The sequence below is a fragment of the Coenobita brevimanus genome, chromosome 61 (genome assembly GCF_032717465.1).
Source record: "Coenobita brevimanus isolate Jiangsu-jjx chromosome 61, ASM3271746v2, whole genome shotgun sequence".
Classification (NCBI taxonomy): domain Eukaryota; kingdom Metazoa; phylum Arthropoda; class Malacostraca; order Decapoda; family Coenobitidae; genus Coenobita; species Coenobita brevimanus.
The window spans coordinates 38,717,228-38,734,016 of NC_137014.1; the positions used below are offsets into that span (position 1 = coordinate 38,717,228).

The following is a 16,789-nucleotide window of genomic DNA, read 5'->3' on the forward strand; positions in this document are numbered from 1 at the left end:
ATGTCATAGGTACACCACAGACTAATAGGTGCATCTCAGAAAAGCAAACAGATCAATGGAAGGAACAACAATATACTGGACAGCATACTACTACAATAACCTGGCAAAGTTATTGGGAGATACAATACTAATGAGAAATTAAGATGTAGATGTGACAGTACATGGAAAACACAAGTATGGCATCATACAGCAAATAAACAAAAAGAACAGAGCAGTACAAAATGTAGAACATATAGCGTGATTAATGCATTTTCATTACAGTCTATATAAAAATTGAGTTGTGGCCAATGAATGACATATTGTACCTAACTGTACTGTACACTCAACCACCCATACTAATTACAGCTTACCTACTTAAAAAAAGAGTTTGGCACACATATATTTTTTATGATGAAAGGTTTATATATAAATACCTGCATTTTAGTGTATTACATGTACCTTTTTTATCACGTGAGGAGAGTTAAAGCCATGACTTCAAATGAGGCTGGATGAGAATGTAAGTTTACTAAGGCCACAGGCCCTCGTAATTCATTTTGAATTCCCTTCCCGCATAATGATTCTACTATTACTGTTTTTTAATATTCAGGGGCTAATGTAAAGGCTCATGCACAACTTTAATCTCTTCATGACAATGACATAATTTATTTTACTGTTCCTATCTCTGCAGAATTTTTATCAGCCTGGGATTTTCCAAGCCAGTACTAACACTTTCAGTCAAAAAGGTCTTACTCAAGCGGGAAAAATAAAACAAACTGGGGCACCGAGAATAAAACAAAACAAGATATCATCATACAGATAGTGTTAAACCAGTAACTTTTTTCAAAACTGTATATCTTTTTCAATGTCAGGTACCACATAAACACAACCAATAGGATAGTACTTTTCTACATTAATTATGTAATTTACTCTGCTCTTTTAATATGAAGCTTTTAAAATTTGTGTGGCATTTACAAGCTGCGAGTTACTGGGATTGGAATATAAGTCTGTACTCTAGGTGACACTGAAGGCTTCATAGCACCTCTTGCTAAATTATTTATTTTGCATATTACACTTGAACATTCCCTCTATGCCATTTATAGTGTGTTGATATTAACAATTAATCAGTAACATGCAAGTGGATATTGAGGTGTACTTTCTTTTCTTTTTTCTTTAATAGTACATGCTCCAACATGAATGCATGTGTCAGCATTGTTTACCTAATGGTGGGTCTTGACACTACTCAATCTCTAGCAGCCTCCCTATTCAGTCCTGTATCCCTGAGGTCACACTCTATGACTCTGTCCCAGTTTTCCAGTCTGCCTCTTGTAACCCTACCCTCAACATTCACACTCACTTGTCATCCTCCATCCTCTCCACTGGGTGAGCGCTGAATAAAGCACTAAAGAAGAGGTGTTATGAAATCTCCACAGCATCTGATAATACAACCCATGCAAACAGGTATATTAAGCTATACACAAGTTGTAATTCCTTAAAGTTGTGTTATAATAATGTTAGATCTTCAAACAATTTATTTACAGCAAAACGAAAAGAGCCATTTTATGCCCCCATAAATTTTTGATTACTTAACCCTTTGTTTCTTACCAATTCTGGAAGAAGTTAGTTTCTACTTTTACATAATCCTTAGGGAAGTAGCCAACCTGCAAAAAGAAAGGTTTTACATATAAAAGACCATTTTACATGGCTATACTTGGCAACTGTTAACATATAGGTGAGTCGGGAAATTTTTGATCGCTACAATAAACACCTGTTCTATGCAACTCCTTTTTAAAGTTGTTTTCATAACTAAATCTACCTATCTATTTATCTGTCTACCTATCTGTATCAATCAAACTATCTATCTACAGCTAGATGCCTTAATCCAGGAAGGGGTGGCCCCAAACTAATCATCTCCATGTCACCCTATCCTCTGCCATCAGGTCATCCTCCCTCTAACTCATTATTTCCACACTCATATTATCTCATTTTGTTTTGTTTCCTTTATAAAGGCTGTAACACACTGCATGAGTCAGCCTTGGTCACCTAATGGCAGCTCTCCACACTCCTCAGTTCCTTATCCCTAAGATCACACCTTATGACCTCATCCCAGGTCTTTTTTTGGTAAGCTGCTCGCATCCCTACCCTCGACCTATCTGTATCAACCCTCGACCTATCAATCAATCAATCAACCAAGGCTGACTCATGCAGTGTGTTACAGCCTTTATAAAGGAAACAAAACAAAATGAGATAATATGAGTGTGGGAGTAATGAGTTAGAGGGAGGATGATCTGATGGCAGAGGATAGAGTGACATGGAGATGATTAGTTTGGGGCCACCCCTTCCTGGATTACCCTCGTCCCAGGTCTTTTTTTGGTAAGCTGCTCGCATCCCTACCCTCGACGTTTATGTCTCTCACCTTCTGCACCCAGATGTCATCTTCCATTCTCTCAAGAAGCCCAAACCATCTCAATGTTTCCCTCTTCATCATAATATTAACACATTCAAGCCTGATCCTTCCTCTCAACTCTTCAATCACAGTCCTAACCCCCCAGGCCTCTCATTCAAAGGTGCACATCACATTCATATAATCAATTTAATTTCTGTATCTGTGCCTACAAATATCCTCTTCCTTCACTGTCCAGGTCTCACTGCCATACAGTATTACCTAACACATGCTGCATACAAGAACCTCTCAGCATGGAGGAAGAGCCCTCTCAATATCAGGAGAGGCAACGGCTCCCTGAACTTCCTCCAACCATTCCTTACCCTAGCCACATAGTTAGCTTCAGTCTTTCCTCCAGCACATAACATGTCCCCAAAACAACAAAACTCATCCACACACTCAAGAGACTCACCAGTATGATCAATCCTATCACACATATCAACCTTTACATGCTCTCCTCGACACTGCGCATATGAAATCAGCATTATTTTGCTGTAAATTACTGACTGGATAATGGATAACAACATTAATAATAATAATAATAATGATAATAACAGTACTAATAAAAATATAAATACATGTAATAATAATAATAATAATAATAATAATAATAATAATCTATCTATCTATCTATTGTCAGATACCTCAATCCCGTAAGGGGTGGCCACAAACAAATCGTTTCCATGTCGCCCTGTCCAATGCTACTTCACTACCTTGCTCCCAGCTCACACACCCCTCTCTTATATACCTCTCCACTCCATCCCTCTATGTCATCCTCAGCCTCTCCCTCCCTCTCCCCTCCTCCATCTCACTTGCATACATTCTCCTCGTTAGTCTCTTGCTCTCCATCCTCTCCACATGGCCAAACCACCTCAATGTATTTTTCCAAATGCTTTCTATCACTTCCACATCCACACCACAGCACTCCTTCACTTCCTCATTTGTCAATCTGTCTCTCCATGTAACTCCACATGCTCCACTCAAATAACTAACTTCCACTGCTCTCACTCTTGCCTTGTTTCCTTCCAACAAAGTCCAAGCTCCACTTCCATACATTAGAGTTGATATCACAATACTGTCATGCAGTGACTTTTTTACTTCCATGCTCACTTCCCCGTTCATTATCACTGCTTTCAAAGAACCAGCAACCTTTCTTCCCTGTTGAACCCTTTCAAGCATTTCACCCTCTAAATTTCCATCATCACACTACCCAAGTACTCAAATGCACTCACAGTTTCCATTTCCTCCTCACCGAGCCTCACTGTACATTCAGTGACTTCACTGCTCTCAAAGACCATAATTTTACTCTTCCCTACATTCACCTTTGAAATTCCTTTTCTTGCACACACTTCCAGACTCATTCACCAAGCCTTGCAGTTCCCCTTCATCTTCACTTAACAACACAGTAACATCTGCAAACAAAAGTACAGGAAGTTTCCAAACACCGCCCTCTCTTATTAGGGTCACTCCAACATCCACTGCCCTACCTTGTATCTCTTTCATAACCCCATCCGCATACAGATTGAATGACCGTGGGGACATGACATATCCCTGTTTCAATCCAACATTCAGATCTAAAGACCTAAGAATGAATATCTGATCTACACAACCTCTTCCCTTCCTAATACCTCCCTACTTTTCTCCAACTAATTCCTCTGTTATTTCCCTAACTCAGTCAATAAGTATCATACCATATACTTTTCCTATTACACCATGATGACAAATGCCCCCATGATTACCACAAACCTCTTTTCCCCGCTCTCCTTTGTACAGGGGAATAATTATACATGACTTCCAATCCTCTGGGACTCTACCTTCCTCCCAGGCCAATCTGCACGTCTTCCATATCCATTCTATTACTACCTCTCCCCCATGCTTCAGCATTTCACTATACTCTCCATCAATTCCTGGGGCTTTCCCCATTTTAACTTTCTTCATTGCTTCCACTACTTCCATCCTACTGATTCCTTCCTGTATTCTCACCTCTTTCCTCCTCCCAGCCATTCCCCAGTCACTTATACTCACATAACTTACATTCCCTATGTTCAACTATTCCTTGAAGTGTTCTCTCCATCTGTTCACTTTTTCTCCCTTCTCCACTAGTAATATGCCACTTTGGTCTTTCACTTTCCGACTTACTTCTTTATCACCCTGTCTAACTCTCTTTACCTCTTTCCGGAACATTTTATTAGGTTCTCTCCTCTTTACACTGAAATTCCTTCCAAATTTCTCATCCACTCTCTTCTTACTCTCTCTTACTAATCTTTTCACTTTTTTCTTCCTCTCTACATACAACTCTCTCTTCTGACTCTCAGCTTCCTCTAAGCCCATTTCTCATCCACTCACTACAGTATATGCTTTCTTCTTTTGCGCCACAGCCTGTCTCACCTCTTCATTCCACCGTGTTGCTCCTTGCACTCTCTTTCATCTTCTCTTCACCCCACACACCACCTCACATGCTGCACAGATTTCTTGTGTGATTATCTTGCACACACCTTCCACATCCCGCATTTGCTCCAAATCATATTTACCCAATCGTTCCTCCACTTCTCTCTTATATTCTGCCTTTTTCCATTCTCTTGCAACCTTTCTACCCTCTTTGTATGGACTACTTCCTCCTGTCCTTCCCTTCTCCTCTTCCTCCATTTCATCTGAACCTTGACTTTCACCACCACCAAGTGGTGGTCAGGAAGTCCACTCCCCCAACCTTTGTATGCTCTTGCATCCATTACAGACCTTCTCATTCTATCATCCACACACACATAATCAATCATTGCCTTCCATTCATTCAGTTCACCACCCTCCCTTCTCATCACTCACCACGTATACTTGTGGATTATTTTGTGTCTAAAGAGGGTATTGGCTATCACCAACCCCCTCCCTGCACAAATGTCCACTACAGCACTGTCATTTTCATCCCCACTCACCAACTACTCTATCCACCTTCACATTCCCTGCTTTTCCATTCATATCACCAACCAAAAACATTCTCTCATTCCTTTCAAACTTTTCCTTGTACACTTCCACGTTTGTCCAGAACTCTTCTTTCACTCTACTTGCACAATCTTGGTGCATACACACACACAATCGTCCACATTTATAGTCCAACTTTCAATCTTACTCACACAATCCCTGAGCCGACGGATCCATACCCTCTTGTATATATATATACTTGTGGATTATTTTGTGTCTAAAGAGGGTATTGGCTATCACCAACCCCCTCCCTGCACAAATGTCCCCTACAGCACTGCCATTCTCATCCCCACTCACCAACTACTCTATCCACCTTCACATTCCCTGCTTTCCATTCATATCACCACTCAAAAACATTCTCTCATTCCTTTCAAACTTTTCCTTGCACACTTCCACGTTTGTCCAGAACTCTTCTTTCACTCTACTTGCACAATCTTGCATTGGTGCATACACACACACAATTGCCCACATTTATAGTCCAACTTTCAATCTTACTCACACAATCCCTGAGCTGATGGATCCATACTCTCTTGTATAATAATAATAATAATAATAATAATAATAATAATAATAATAATCTATTCATCATCTAATCCTACGTTGCCCCATGAGGAGCGTAGAAGCCCGGGGCTAGGCAAGTTGGTCATGGCACTTAAGATGAGAGTGACCAGCCTCACTCATCCCTGAGTGGCATTACGTGAGCACTAAACCCCAACCACCCCTTGGATATAAACCTTCACTGGCTCAATCCGACTGGAGCATCGTTATTACCCACTAAACCACCAGGCGCAGTAATAATAATAATAATAACAGAAATAATAATGGTAATACAATGATGATAAAGGCACATCCATCCATCCATCATCTAAAATTGTACTGTCTCATCAATAAGGACCCAGTGCTTGACTACTCAGTCCAGACATTTAAATAAGTGATCAATCGCTCACTCCCGAGTGGCATTTTGTCAGGATAAAACCTCAACCATTCCTTGGTCTTAAACCCTTATGGGCCACCTTTCACTGTAGCACCTTAATGTACTAAACCACCAGCATCCATGTTGGTTATTTGGTGACCACCCAATACAACAGGCAGACCAGCTTATAGGTAGCAACGTAATTTTCAATAAGCAATCTTTTTTGTAATTTACTGTGAGTTCAATTACAAAATATGACATGAAATAAATGCAACATATAATGATGACCTACTTCATATACACAACAATATGAACTCACCCTCCTGCCTATCCTGCCTTTCCACCAACCCCTGGCCTCCCCCTCCCTGCTGAGGATGGTTAGCTTCTGGCCGATCACAAGAGGGAGCTGGCTGGGCTCGGTTCCCTCATACCTGAATTTCACCTCCGCTGTGTCATACAGTGGCCGACGTAGGCAGCAGTCAAGTCTACGGGGAGGATAAACACATAAATATTTAGGATATCTTGTGAAAGCTGTGTTCATTGTGGACAGAAAGGGAGAAATTCCAACATCACTGAACCAGAATGAGTGACAAGTGGAGGTAGGGATGGCTACAGGAGATTTTAGCACCCAAACTGATCAAAATGGTATTAATTTTGGTGCCACACCTGCTGCAATACAGGAATGGCACCTGAGGCACAAAGGTTAACAGTACCAGTATTACCACCATAAGGTTCCCATGACTCATTTTCAGCTGAATAAAACTGTTTTATATTAGATAGAATAAAATACTGAAGATGTGATCATGACAGGGTTAATGATACCAGCATTAATATTCTTATCCTCCTGTACTCATTCCCTGCCATATAATTTGGTACAGGAATTAGTTGGAATAAAATACTAGATGTGATATATACATATATATATATATATACAGTATATATATATAGATAGATATATAGATAGATAGATATATTGTATAAATATATACTGGTACCGTATAAATAGAAAAATTCATACAATGATGGATGCTTACCCAACAAAACATTCAGAGAGAAGTGAATGTCGGTAGTAGTTAATGAGTTCAACAATACTTTTGAAATAGCGAGCTTCACTTAAGTAGAAGTATCCTGTCTCTTCTTGCTGCATTACCCGCATGTGTTTCACCTCGCCCATGGCTCTGTGAATGAAGCAAACTTTTACAAACCGAGAAACCTGAGATGGACAATATAGCTACAACTATCTGATGTAAAGAATGTGATGATTTATGGAACAGTATTGTGGGTACAGATGTACTGTGTTTTGTATGTCACAGGATATACAGATTAGATATCCACAACCAGCATATAGCATGGAGTTTGGATTTGGACTGTTAAGAGTCATAGGAGGTTTGAAGCATACTGAATGTTGATGCAGTTTGTTCGGTGCAGTAAAATAATTTATGTGGGTAAATATTAAGGTATATGTGTGGAGTGTTGACAGAATAACAAATTTAAATCATTTGTGAAAGATATTGTGTAGGAAGTCTGTGGACACTAGAGCTGAAGAGTGTGTGCTTATATGGTATGGCCATATGGCATGAGATTACATGCAATCACATACAAACAGACAGAAGCAAGTAATTTCTATCTATAATGAGAATCAGACTCTTACTGTTTCTTAACTTCTTCATTTCATTGATGTCTTTTCTGCACTGTTCTAGTTAATGTCAGACAATTACATGTAGTTTATAAGACCCTTTCATAGCCAAGGGGTAAATAATGGCTATATTTAATCCCTCTATTTCCAAACGCCTCTCCTAACCTAAATAAAATATTCTCAGGACTGCAAAAAAGAGAGAAAAAAAAATATACTGACAAGGTTAAGAGACTGACTTAAGTGAAAGGATGTTCTTTTTGTGGCGTTCAGACCAGCGCAGCAGAAAGGTGCCCTCTGGTGCAAGGCCCAGGTGCTCTTCCGCCTCCCGTCGAGTCATACAATCAGCAAGCCAAGGATATTCCTGCAGAAGGCATATCAGTTATGAAATCATCAGCAGTTACGTCCATAGTACTCCCTTTAAAGTGTAGGGGCCTGAGGCTAGACTACTGTAGTCCAGTATATTTAAGTGTACTGCTGACAAGTCTACCTCGTTTGATGGCATTACATGATCAGAAAACCTACAGTCGCCTAATGAGGATATAATCTACAAGCAAAGCAAGGCTGTCACACTGACTGGTGTGTTCCATATGTTAGAACACCAGGTGATTGTATCGCTTGGAAGTGGTAATACAGTATATTCAATTATATCAAGCCCATATTTAGCCACACAGATTAATTACTGTTGTTCTTGAAGGTTTTACAATTATTTGAATTTCAGAGAGTCAGATTTTACCACTCCTGGTCATGCTGAAATTCTTCCTTTGGTTGTGTTCTAAGTGGATTTGGAGATTTTGCAACACCTCTTTTTTAGTTATTTATTCTGTAAATTACACCTCAACATCTTCCTGTACATTACTGATGAAAATTGACAAAATTTAAAGGCATATAAATAACATAACAGGAGGATGTTAACCAGTATTACAAAGTTTCACCACCATAAGTAGTTCATATGGAATTATCTTTATCAGGCAGGATGAAAATGAGACACCTGAGAACCATACTGTCATTCAAATTCATGCTTGGCTGCATGAGCTCATGGTTGCCTTCATCTGCTGGAGCAACAAAATAGCTGTGCTACCATCACATGAGTACAGTACGAATACTGTAATACAGTAGTCAAATCACCATTCCAGCACTATGAGAAAGAGTTGGATACAAGAGTAGAGGTGGGGGGGAAGTCTTCTGGAAAATCAGGTACAGCAAGGCATGAAGTTAATTCAACTTCTAAAGTACACTATATTTTTAAAAGAGGTCTGGTGGTGCAGTGACAGAAATACACCAGCTGGTGTTAGGTATTGCCTTGCATGCACCTAAGGAGATTGGAAGCTTTTCAATCATGTGATGCTAATAAAAGCACAAGATGATCCCCTACTGTTATAGTTGCAGAGTATGGCAGCTTACCGTTAGGCCCCTACATCTCAAAAGGGGGTAATATCAGACTGGTTGTTACTGTAATGCACAGTATATAGTTTGGTATTATTCTATTTGCATATACCTGTAGAACGACGGTATTCCACACTTGCCTTTAACATTAACACTCATTCTCAGTTTAATGCCTATGCCTGATATAGTCTGATATTACAAATGTATCAATAAATAGCAGTTGTTGTTGATCAAACCAAATCTGTCTTGCTGAGCAGACCCATCAATTACAGGCAAGCAACCATTGCTGCAGGGTAATACTGTGCAATGAAGTGGTGTTACCTGGTGGTTGAAAGCACCATGCTAAAGCAAGACACATGGAAAGTGTGAAGGTTTGGTTCTTGGGTAGGTGCATGCCACTTTTGTCTCTCCACCCAGTCAACAGGGGCATCATAGCAGGTTCCACTTCACCCTGTCATCTGGTTATATGGTTACCAACCATCGTTGTAAGTGGTTTCCTTGGTTACAGGAAACCATAAGACTTATCACTCAGTGTAGAGTCACCTGTACTGGAAAGAGTAATAAAATGTGACAGGAAGGAAAGAGAAAAATAGGAAGAGAGGGAGGCAGGCACAAAACAGAACAGTACAGTCAAATCTCGCTATTCACAGGCACACATATTCGCAGATTTCTTAGGGAAATTATTCTAAATATTCACAGGAAGATATTTCCTGCTTTTTCCACAGCAGGTTCACATTTTTTTTTTTCTTGCATGTTTTCTGAGAGAAATACTAACCATGCACAGTTAAATTGTGCAGTTACCCTGTATACGTATGTGCTGTTCAGCACAGGGCATCAGCACTCTACGACACTTGGTATTTCACAACAAAAAGCTCCTGCTCCTTCCTCGCAATAAGAGCTTGCCTGTCATTGGCTACCAGGGTACCGTCCCTTACTATCTGTCTATGTGTCTTCCTTCTCCCTATCCTACTGGCCATTCAAAGAGGGGGCCCAATCATATGCCATCATGTTCATTTTCTCTCAGTTAATCTCACAGGTTGTGCACCTGCATGTGTTCTGCATGTTATTATGGCATCATTAATAATCTCAGTACTTTATCCCTGTGGAAAATGGGTCCTAAGTATAGGATGCATCTGCTGCTATGGAGCCAAAGTGACAGAAGAAAGTGATCATGCTGGAAGATAAAATGAACTTCTGAACATGGCACATGAGGGGCAGTCATTCATGACTCTCAGCTGACATTTTGATGTGAACGAGAGCACGGTGCATTACATCAAGAAAAATGAGATGGTCATTTGTAATACTGTTGCAGCTGGTGTAATTGGTAGTGCAAAGATGGTGACAACTGCGTGAGATAAGAGCAGTGTGCAAATGGAATCGACCTTAAGTGGGTAGGTGGAGGACTGCCGCAAGAAGACTGTGGCATTATCATCGCATGGGTTAGTACAGTGTACTGTACCCAGAAAGGCTTGTGTATCATCGTGTACTGTCTTTTTAGATATATTAATATGCCACAAAATGCATATACAGGTCTCATAGTACGTCTGTAGGTAATGGGAATAGTTAAAACAGTGAAACCAGTGATTTCTGCGGAAGGTATGGATTACTTGTGGTTTTCACCCATTTGTGCAGGGGTCAACTGTAAAGATGAAGGAAGAAGTATGCAGCACTACATCAACCAAGTGGATGATGGTCACCACTACCTAACACCTGAATCTGTAAATGAAGCTTCTCATCAAGCTTGAACTGATTACTGCCTTACTGAATGACATATACTGTACTATATATGGCCCTACAATGCATTTAATGCATACTTCTATAATGTGATAACTATTTCAAATAAGTGTGAGGGTGTCTGTATATTATACTTACATTCAACATAAAACAAGGAAATAGTCATTATGTGGAAAACCAATAATGAATTAATAACAGACTTACTACAGGCTGGATGGGACAACGACTAGTTGTGTTAACACAGTCCCTGTGTACGGTCATGTTGCACTTTCCACACTGATATCCCTGTGGACAAAATACTACAATAAGTACACTGTGTAAAAAAAACAGGGCCAAAAGAAACACGAGGAAACTGAAAAAAGGTACACTCCTGATTATTCATCTAGGATCTATGGTACTGCATTTCTCATTCATTATGTTTTAGGTATCCAGTGGCCTCTCTTAAATACAATATTTCTTGGTACAAAACCAAATGGTCATAATGTCACAGAATACTGAGCAGGGTTAGCACTTGCCTTAAAAAAAAAGTGTAGCCAATTTTTTCAAATGATTCCATACCTGTGCAATGAACCAATTTTTATATTTCCAATTATTTTACATAACAACATGCAATACTTGTTTAATTATATCAGAAAAATAAAATATACTTTTTCTATTTTCAATTCTTGTTTTTCATTCTATATCATATTGCATTACACAATATTAGTCTCTACTTTCAGGTTTAGCAAAGCTCTACCTAACCACCATTTTTAACTTTTAAAATATCACAAATTTTTTAAAAACTATCGCCTAAAATTATTTTTTATAGCAAATTGTGACACTATCGATTGGCAGTGCAATCCCTGACTGAATATTGAAAGGCAACTCTCAATAGTGCAGTCGTTGAATACCTGTGTACACATTATAGAGCTGTCTTACACAAATGCACCTTGTGCTAATACCCACTAGTGGTCACCAACTTGAGACACAAAGTGCTCAATCTATGTCACATTTTTTAAAAAAATGTTTCTGCTATAATTTCTTGAGTAAATTACAGAAATATTACTGCCTATACTGCCAACTCCTGAAATTTACATCATCATGCATGGGGTGAATGCTGCACCAACACATAGCCTTATTCACCTCTCAACTCCACTTACGGGGCTCCCCCTGTGCAAGCCCCCAGGCAACTATTCCACTCCCTCCCTCCCACTAATTCTCAACAGGTTAGGTGGGGACGCTCACCATCCACTCACTCAATGTAATGCTGCTCTCGGGTGTCTGCCTTGTCCTCTCCTCCATCCTTCTTTCCTTCCATCTTCATCTATCTTACTTTCCTTCATTCTTTCCTCGTCCTTCTGCCTACGGGTGACTTTACACTCCCTCTTCTGTCTTTCATTCCTCCATTCTTTCCTCTTCCTTCTGCCTATGGGTGACTCTACACTGAGTGACAAGCCAAATGGTTTCCTGTACACCAGGAAACCATTTACTAAGCTGGGTGGTAACCATATAACCAAATTTTGGAGACTGGTGGTTTAGTGGGTAATTATTGTGCTCCAATCGGATTAAGCCGGTGAAGGTTTATATCCAAGGGATGGTCACTCAGGGATGAGTGAGTTGGTCACTCTCATCTTAAATGTCAGGACCAACTGCCTAGCCCCAGGCTCCTAAGCTCCTCATGGGGAAACGTAGGATTGGATGATGGATGGATGGATGGAACAGCTGAATCAGTCAGTTATCTGTTATGCAGTTTTTCTCTTGATCTCCATCATGACTGAACTCTTTCAGATATCACCCTATCAGCACAATCAGATTTAGGGGAACATGCCACATGTCCTTATAATTAGAGTTGGGGTTCAGGTATTATGCAGGTACAGAAATGGGATGGAGTGTGAGAGACTAACTAGGAGAGTGTGAGATGAAGGGTGGGGGAGAGGGAGGGGGAGATCGAGGATGAGATGGAGTGATGGAGTGGAGAGGTATATGACAGAGGGGGTGTAAGTTGGGGGAAGGGCAGTGAAATGCTGGGGACAAGGTGACATGGAGGTTATTTGTTTATGGCAATCCCTTACAGGATTAAGGCATCTGGGTGTAGACAAACAGAGAGACAGTAATAGGTTCTGAATCGGTTTCATTGTGGAATCTACTTGTTACACATCCAGTTGTACCAGCAATACTGTCTGATACTGTGAAGACACTTACAACCAAAGGAATTAATTTGTTCCATGTCTCACAACCATAAAGTAAAAAGACGCAAATCTTTATCCATCAACACATACAGTCCAGTGATGAGGAACACTCCTAATCACACTAGACATTAGCAAAGCTTTTGATGCCATCCCCCGCCACAACATCACAAACAAAATACTCAACACAAACATGTACAATAACACAAAAAGATAGCTGGCAAACTACTTAGAAGGCAGATGCGCACACGTAACATTTGCCAGTCAGTCTTCTAACATCAGAAACTTCACAAACAGCATCCCCCAAGGATCTGTTTTGTCCCCTACACTCTTTAACCTATACACGCACGACATACCCACACCCCACACACCACATAGCTTCCTATGCAGATGATATAACACTTACATGTAAGCACCAAAATGCAAACACAGCTGCACACATCATTCAACCTTACCTCGACACACTACACGAATGGTTCACCACAAACAGGCTCAAAATAGCCCCAGCCAAATCAACTGTGACTCTTCTCACAAACTGGACAGCAGAACAGTCACATCCCACACCTCACCATAAACAACACTCCACTACCACAAAAACACACACACAAAATCCTTGGTGTAACATACAATACCTCAATGTCATTTAAACAACACATTACAAACATTAAAAATAAAATAACTCCAGGACTCAATGCTTTGAGGTCACTTGCCCATACAACATTCGGACACAACAAAGAAACCACCACCACAGTATACAATCACTACATACGTTCAGTGTGGAACTATGCAAGCCCTGCCTGGGCTTCTAACCTCACCAAAACACACTACTGTACAACACTCTACAGACCATACAGAACAAGGCCCTAAAAATAATCACAGGCTGCACAGCTACTACACCCACAGACCACCTACATAAAGAAACCAAAGTCCTCAAAGTCAAAGACCACCTAGACATGACAGGCACCCAGTTTCTTGCTGCAGCTTCCACAAACCCACAACATCCACTACAGTACATGGCAGCACATCCACCCACACCAAGGAACATCAAAACAACACCCAGCACACGATACCATACACAAATACAGTAATCCCTCCAATATCCGACGTAATAGGGCCATAGGCAGGTCTGGATAGTGGTCCTGTCCGGATATTGAGCCCCAGCTTATGGACTTGTACTTATGGACCCTAACTCAGAGAAACACCTATACAACTCCCTCTGGACATGCATAGCACCTATTTAAGACCCAAATCACACCAATAAGGGACATAAAAGACTGAAATAAATGCAAAAGAACCATAAAATGAGGTTTTAGAGGTGAGTTTACACAATATTAAACATTCTGGGTACATACAAGTCCCTGGCTCCTGGACTGGTTTGAACCGCCAGTTTGCAGTCCACAGTCAATCCTCTGCACTCTAAATTCTACAGTCAACACCATGTTGATTATTTTCAAGCTATGTAGGGTAGCAGATTATTCAGAGAGAGCAAACAATCCACCATCTTCATCCTGTGTATCCTCATACATGTGAAAAATCCATTTGGTAATGCATTATTCTGATTCATTACCAAACGAATTTTTCATTACCAAATTGGCCCACACTTGGTAATGAAAAATCCCAAATGGCAACCCTGACAGGGAAGGGGGGAGGGGGGAGGAAGGAAGGGGTGAAGGGACCATGGTGTAACAGCTGTTCGGCGCCAGGCGGCAATTTCAAATTACGGGTGGGAAAAAAGTCACATTTTTTTTTGGATTTTTTGCGGTTTTTGGCCCATTTTGGGAATATTGGATCCCAGGATGATTATGTCTGGTTAGTGGGGGATGTTCGGATATTAGAGGGATTACTATCATCTCTCCCCCTTCGCCCACCTCAGACCAGCTTCCAGAAGCATATCCACACTCAGATCACTTGCTACTCCATTCAGTTACTTAACCCTTTAACCGCGGGTGTCATCCCAGAATGACACTGCAAAAACTGGACCAAACCACGGGTGTCATTCTCGAATGTTTGTGAATATTTTGAATACCGCGCGTTTTTTCCGTGCGCCAATTGTTTCAAGGGAGAGTAGCTATTAAGTTCTTTCACTCCAGCCGACCCCCACCTCCCTCCCCCCCCGGGCCCCCACCTCCCACCCCCCCGGGCCCCCCACCCCAGCCCTGACCAAACACGCATCAGTATCTGTCCAGCTGTGTGAATGACAACACTGCTGATGTGGCAGTGAAGTGCGGGCAATTAGTGCCTTTTACCTGCCTCAGTGAACACAGAGTGGGTGTTTATCGTATGTGCAGTGTTCATATGTGTTTATAGTATTATTATCAGAATGAGGTTGGCATTTGGTAATGGTGTGTGAGCGAAAAATAGTGATTACAACACCGCTGATGAGGCAGTGAAGTGCGGGCAATTACAGTGCCTTTTACCTGCCTCAGTGAACACAGAGTGGGTGTTTGTCGTATGTGCAGTGTTCATATATGTTTATAGTATTATTATCATAATGAGGTTGGCATTTGGTAATGGTGTGTGAGCGAAAAGTAGTGATTACAACACCGCTGATGTGGCAGTGAAGTGCGGGCAATTACAGTGCCTTTTACCTGCCTCAGTGAACACAGAGTGGGTGTTTATCATATGTGTAGTGTTCATATATGTTTACAGTATTATTATCAGAATGAGGTTGGCATTTGGTAATGGTGTGTGAGCGAAAAATAGTGATTTTAGATTGCTCACTTCTAATGGCACTGCCCATCCAGTGATAGTCAACGAAATCATGAAACTTACATCATTGCAAAGCTGAAGGTTAGTACTTTCTAATGGTACCTTATTTTTCGCTCTAGATTTATTCTGTGCAGAGTTATAAAGGTTTAAAGTTTGTGTACATTTTGGCTGGAACCCCCGCGGGAGAGGCCAGTCGGGGCAAAACAATGCCCGCGGTTAAAGGGTTAAAGACAACACACAGCTGCATGCACGGCCTCCTGACATCCACCCTTCTGAATCCTATCTTCCTTGTGAGGACAGGGTCCACCTGGCCAGGCTGAGATGTGGGCACCATCCAGCCCTCTTAAGCTACCAGAAGAGGCTGGATGACTCCGTCGCTGATGCCTGTCCAGGATGCAACACAGCACCCCATACTATTAAGCACATTATGGAAGACTGCATTGCACACAATCACCTACGCCAACAACACAACATACACTCTTTGAGAGCTCTGTGGGAAAGCCCGGTCTCAGCCATGGCCTTCCCATGGGACTCGGGGTTGTTCGGCCAGACTGCCTAGGGAACAACTACTACAACTACAGTGATGAAGGCAAAAACCTGAACTGAGTGAGTCCATAACACCATAAGCCTGACCAATGCAGTGAGAATGTCATCATCTGACCAACCACTGCCATGGAATACACCAAATCGGTCAGTCTCGCCAAGATATCTATATTTTCCTCACCAAATGCCTGAAGAGACTGCACTGTTTCATCCTACAAGTCAACAAATGCCTAAACCTTGGGTTTAGCCTGCAAGTTTTTAGCCCCAGTGGTTTTGCCTCCTTGTGAATTGCCTTAGGAAAATTCAGGAGGGTC

At 41.1% G+C, this 16,789-nt stretch overlaps 1 protein-coding gene across 1 annotated transcript in view; it reads right to left on the minus strand.

Moving 5' to 3' along the window:
* Window positions 1-1,565: 1,565 nt before the first annotated feature.
* Vav (Vav guanine nucleotide exchange factor) overlaps window positions 1,566-16,789 on the minus strand; it is a 75,030-nt gene continuing 59,806 nt past the window's right edge. Inside the window, exons 16-20 of the mRNA XM_080275448.1 lie at window positions 11,263-11,343; window positions 8,178-8,302; window positions 7,340-7,483; window positions 6,625-6,790; window positions 1,566-1,637 (exon numbers count right to left, since the gene is read on the minus strand). Coding sequence (XP_080131574.1) covers window positions 1,578-1,637; window positions 6,625-6,790; window positions 7,340-7,483; window positions 8,178-8,302; window positions 11,263-11,343 — 576 coding nt within the window. The 3' untranslated portion in view covers window positions 1,566-1,577. The remainder of the gene's footprint in view (window positions 1,638-6,624; window positions 6,791-7,339; window positions 7,484-8,177; window positions 8,303-11,262; window positions 11,344-16,789) is intronic.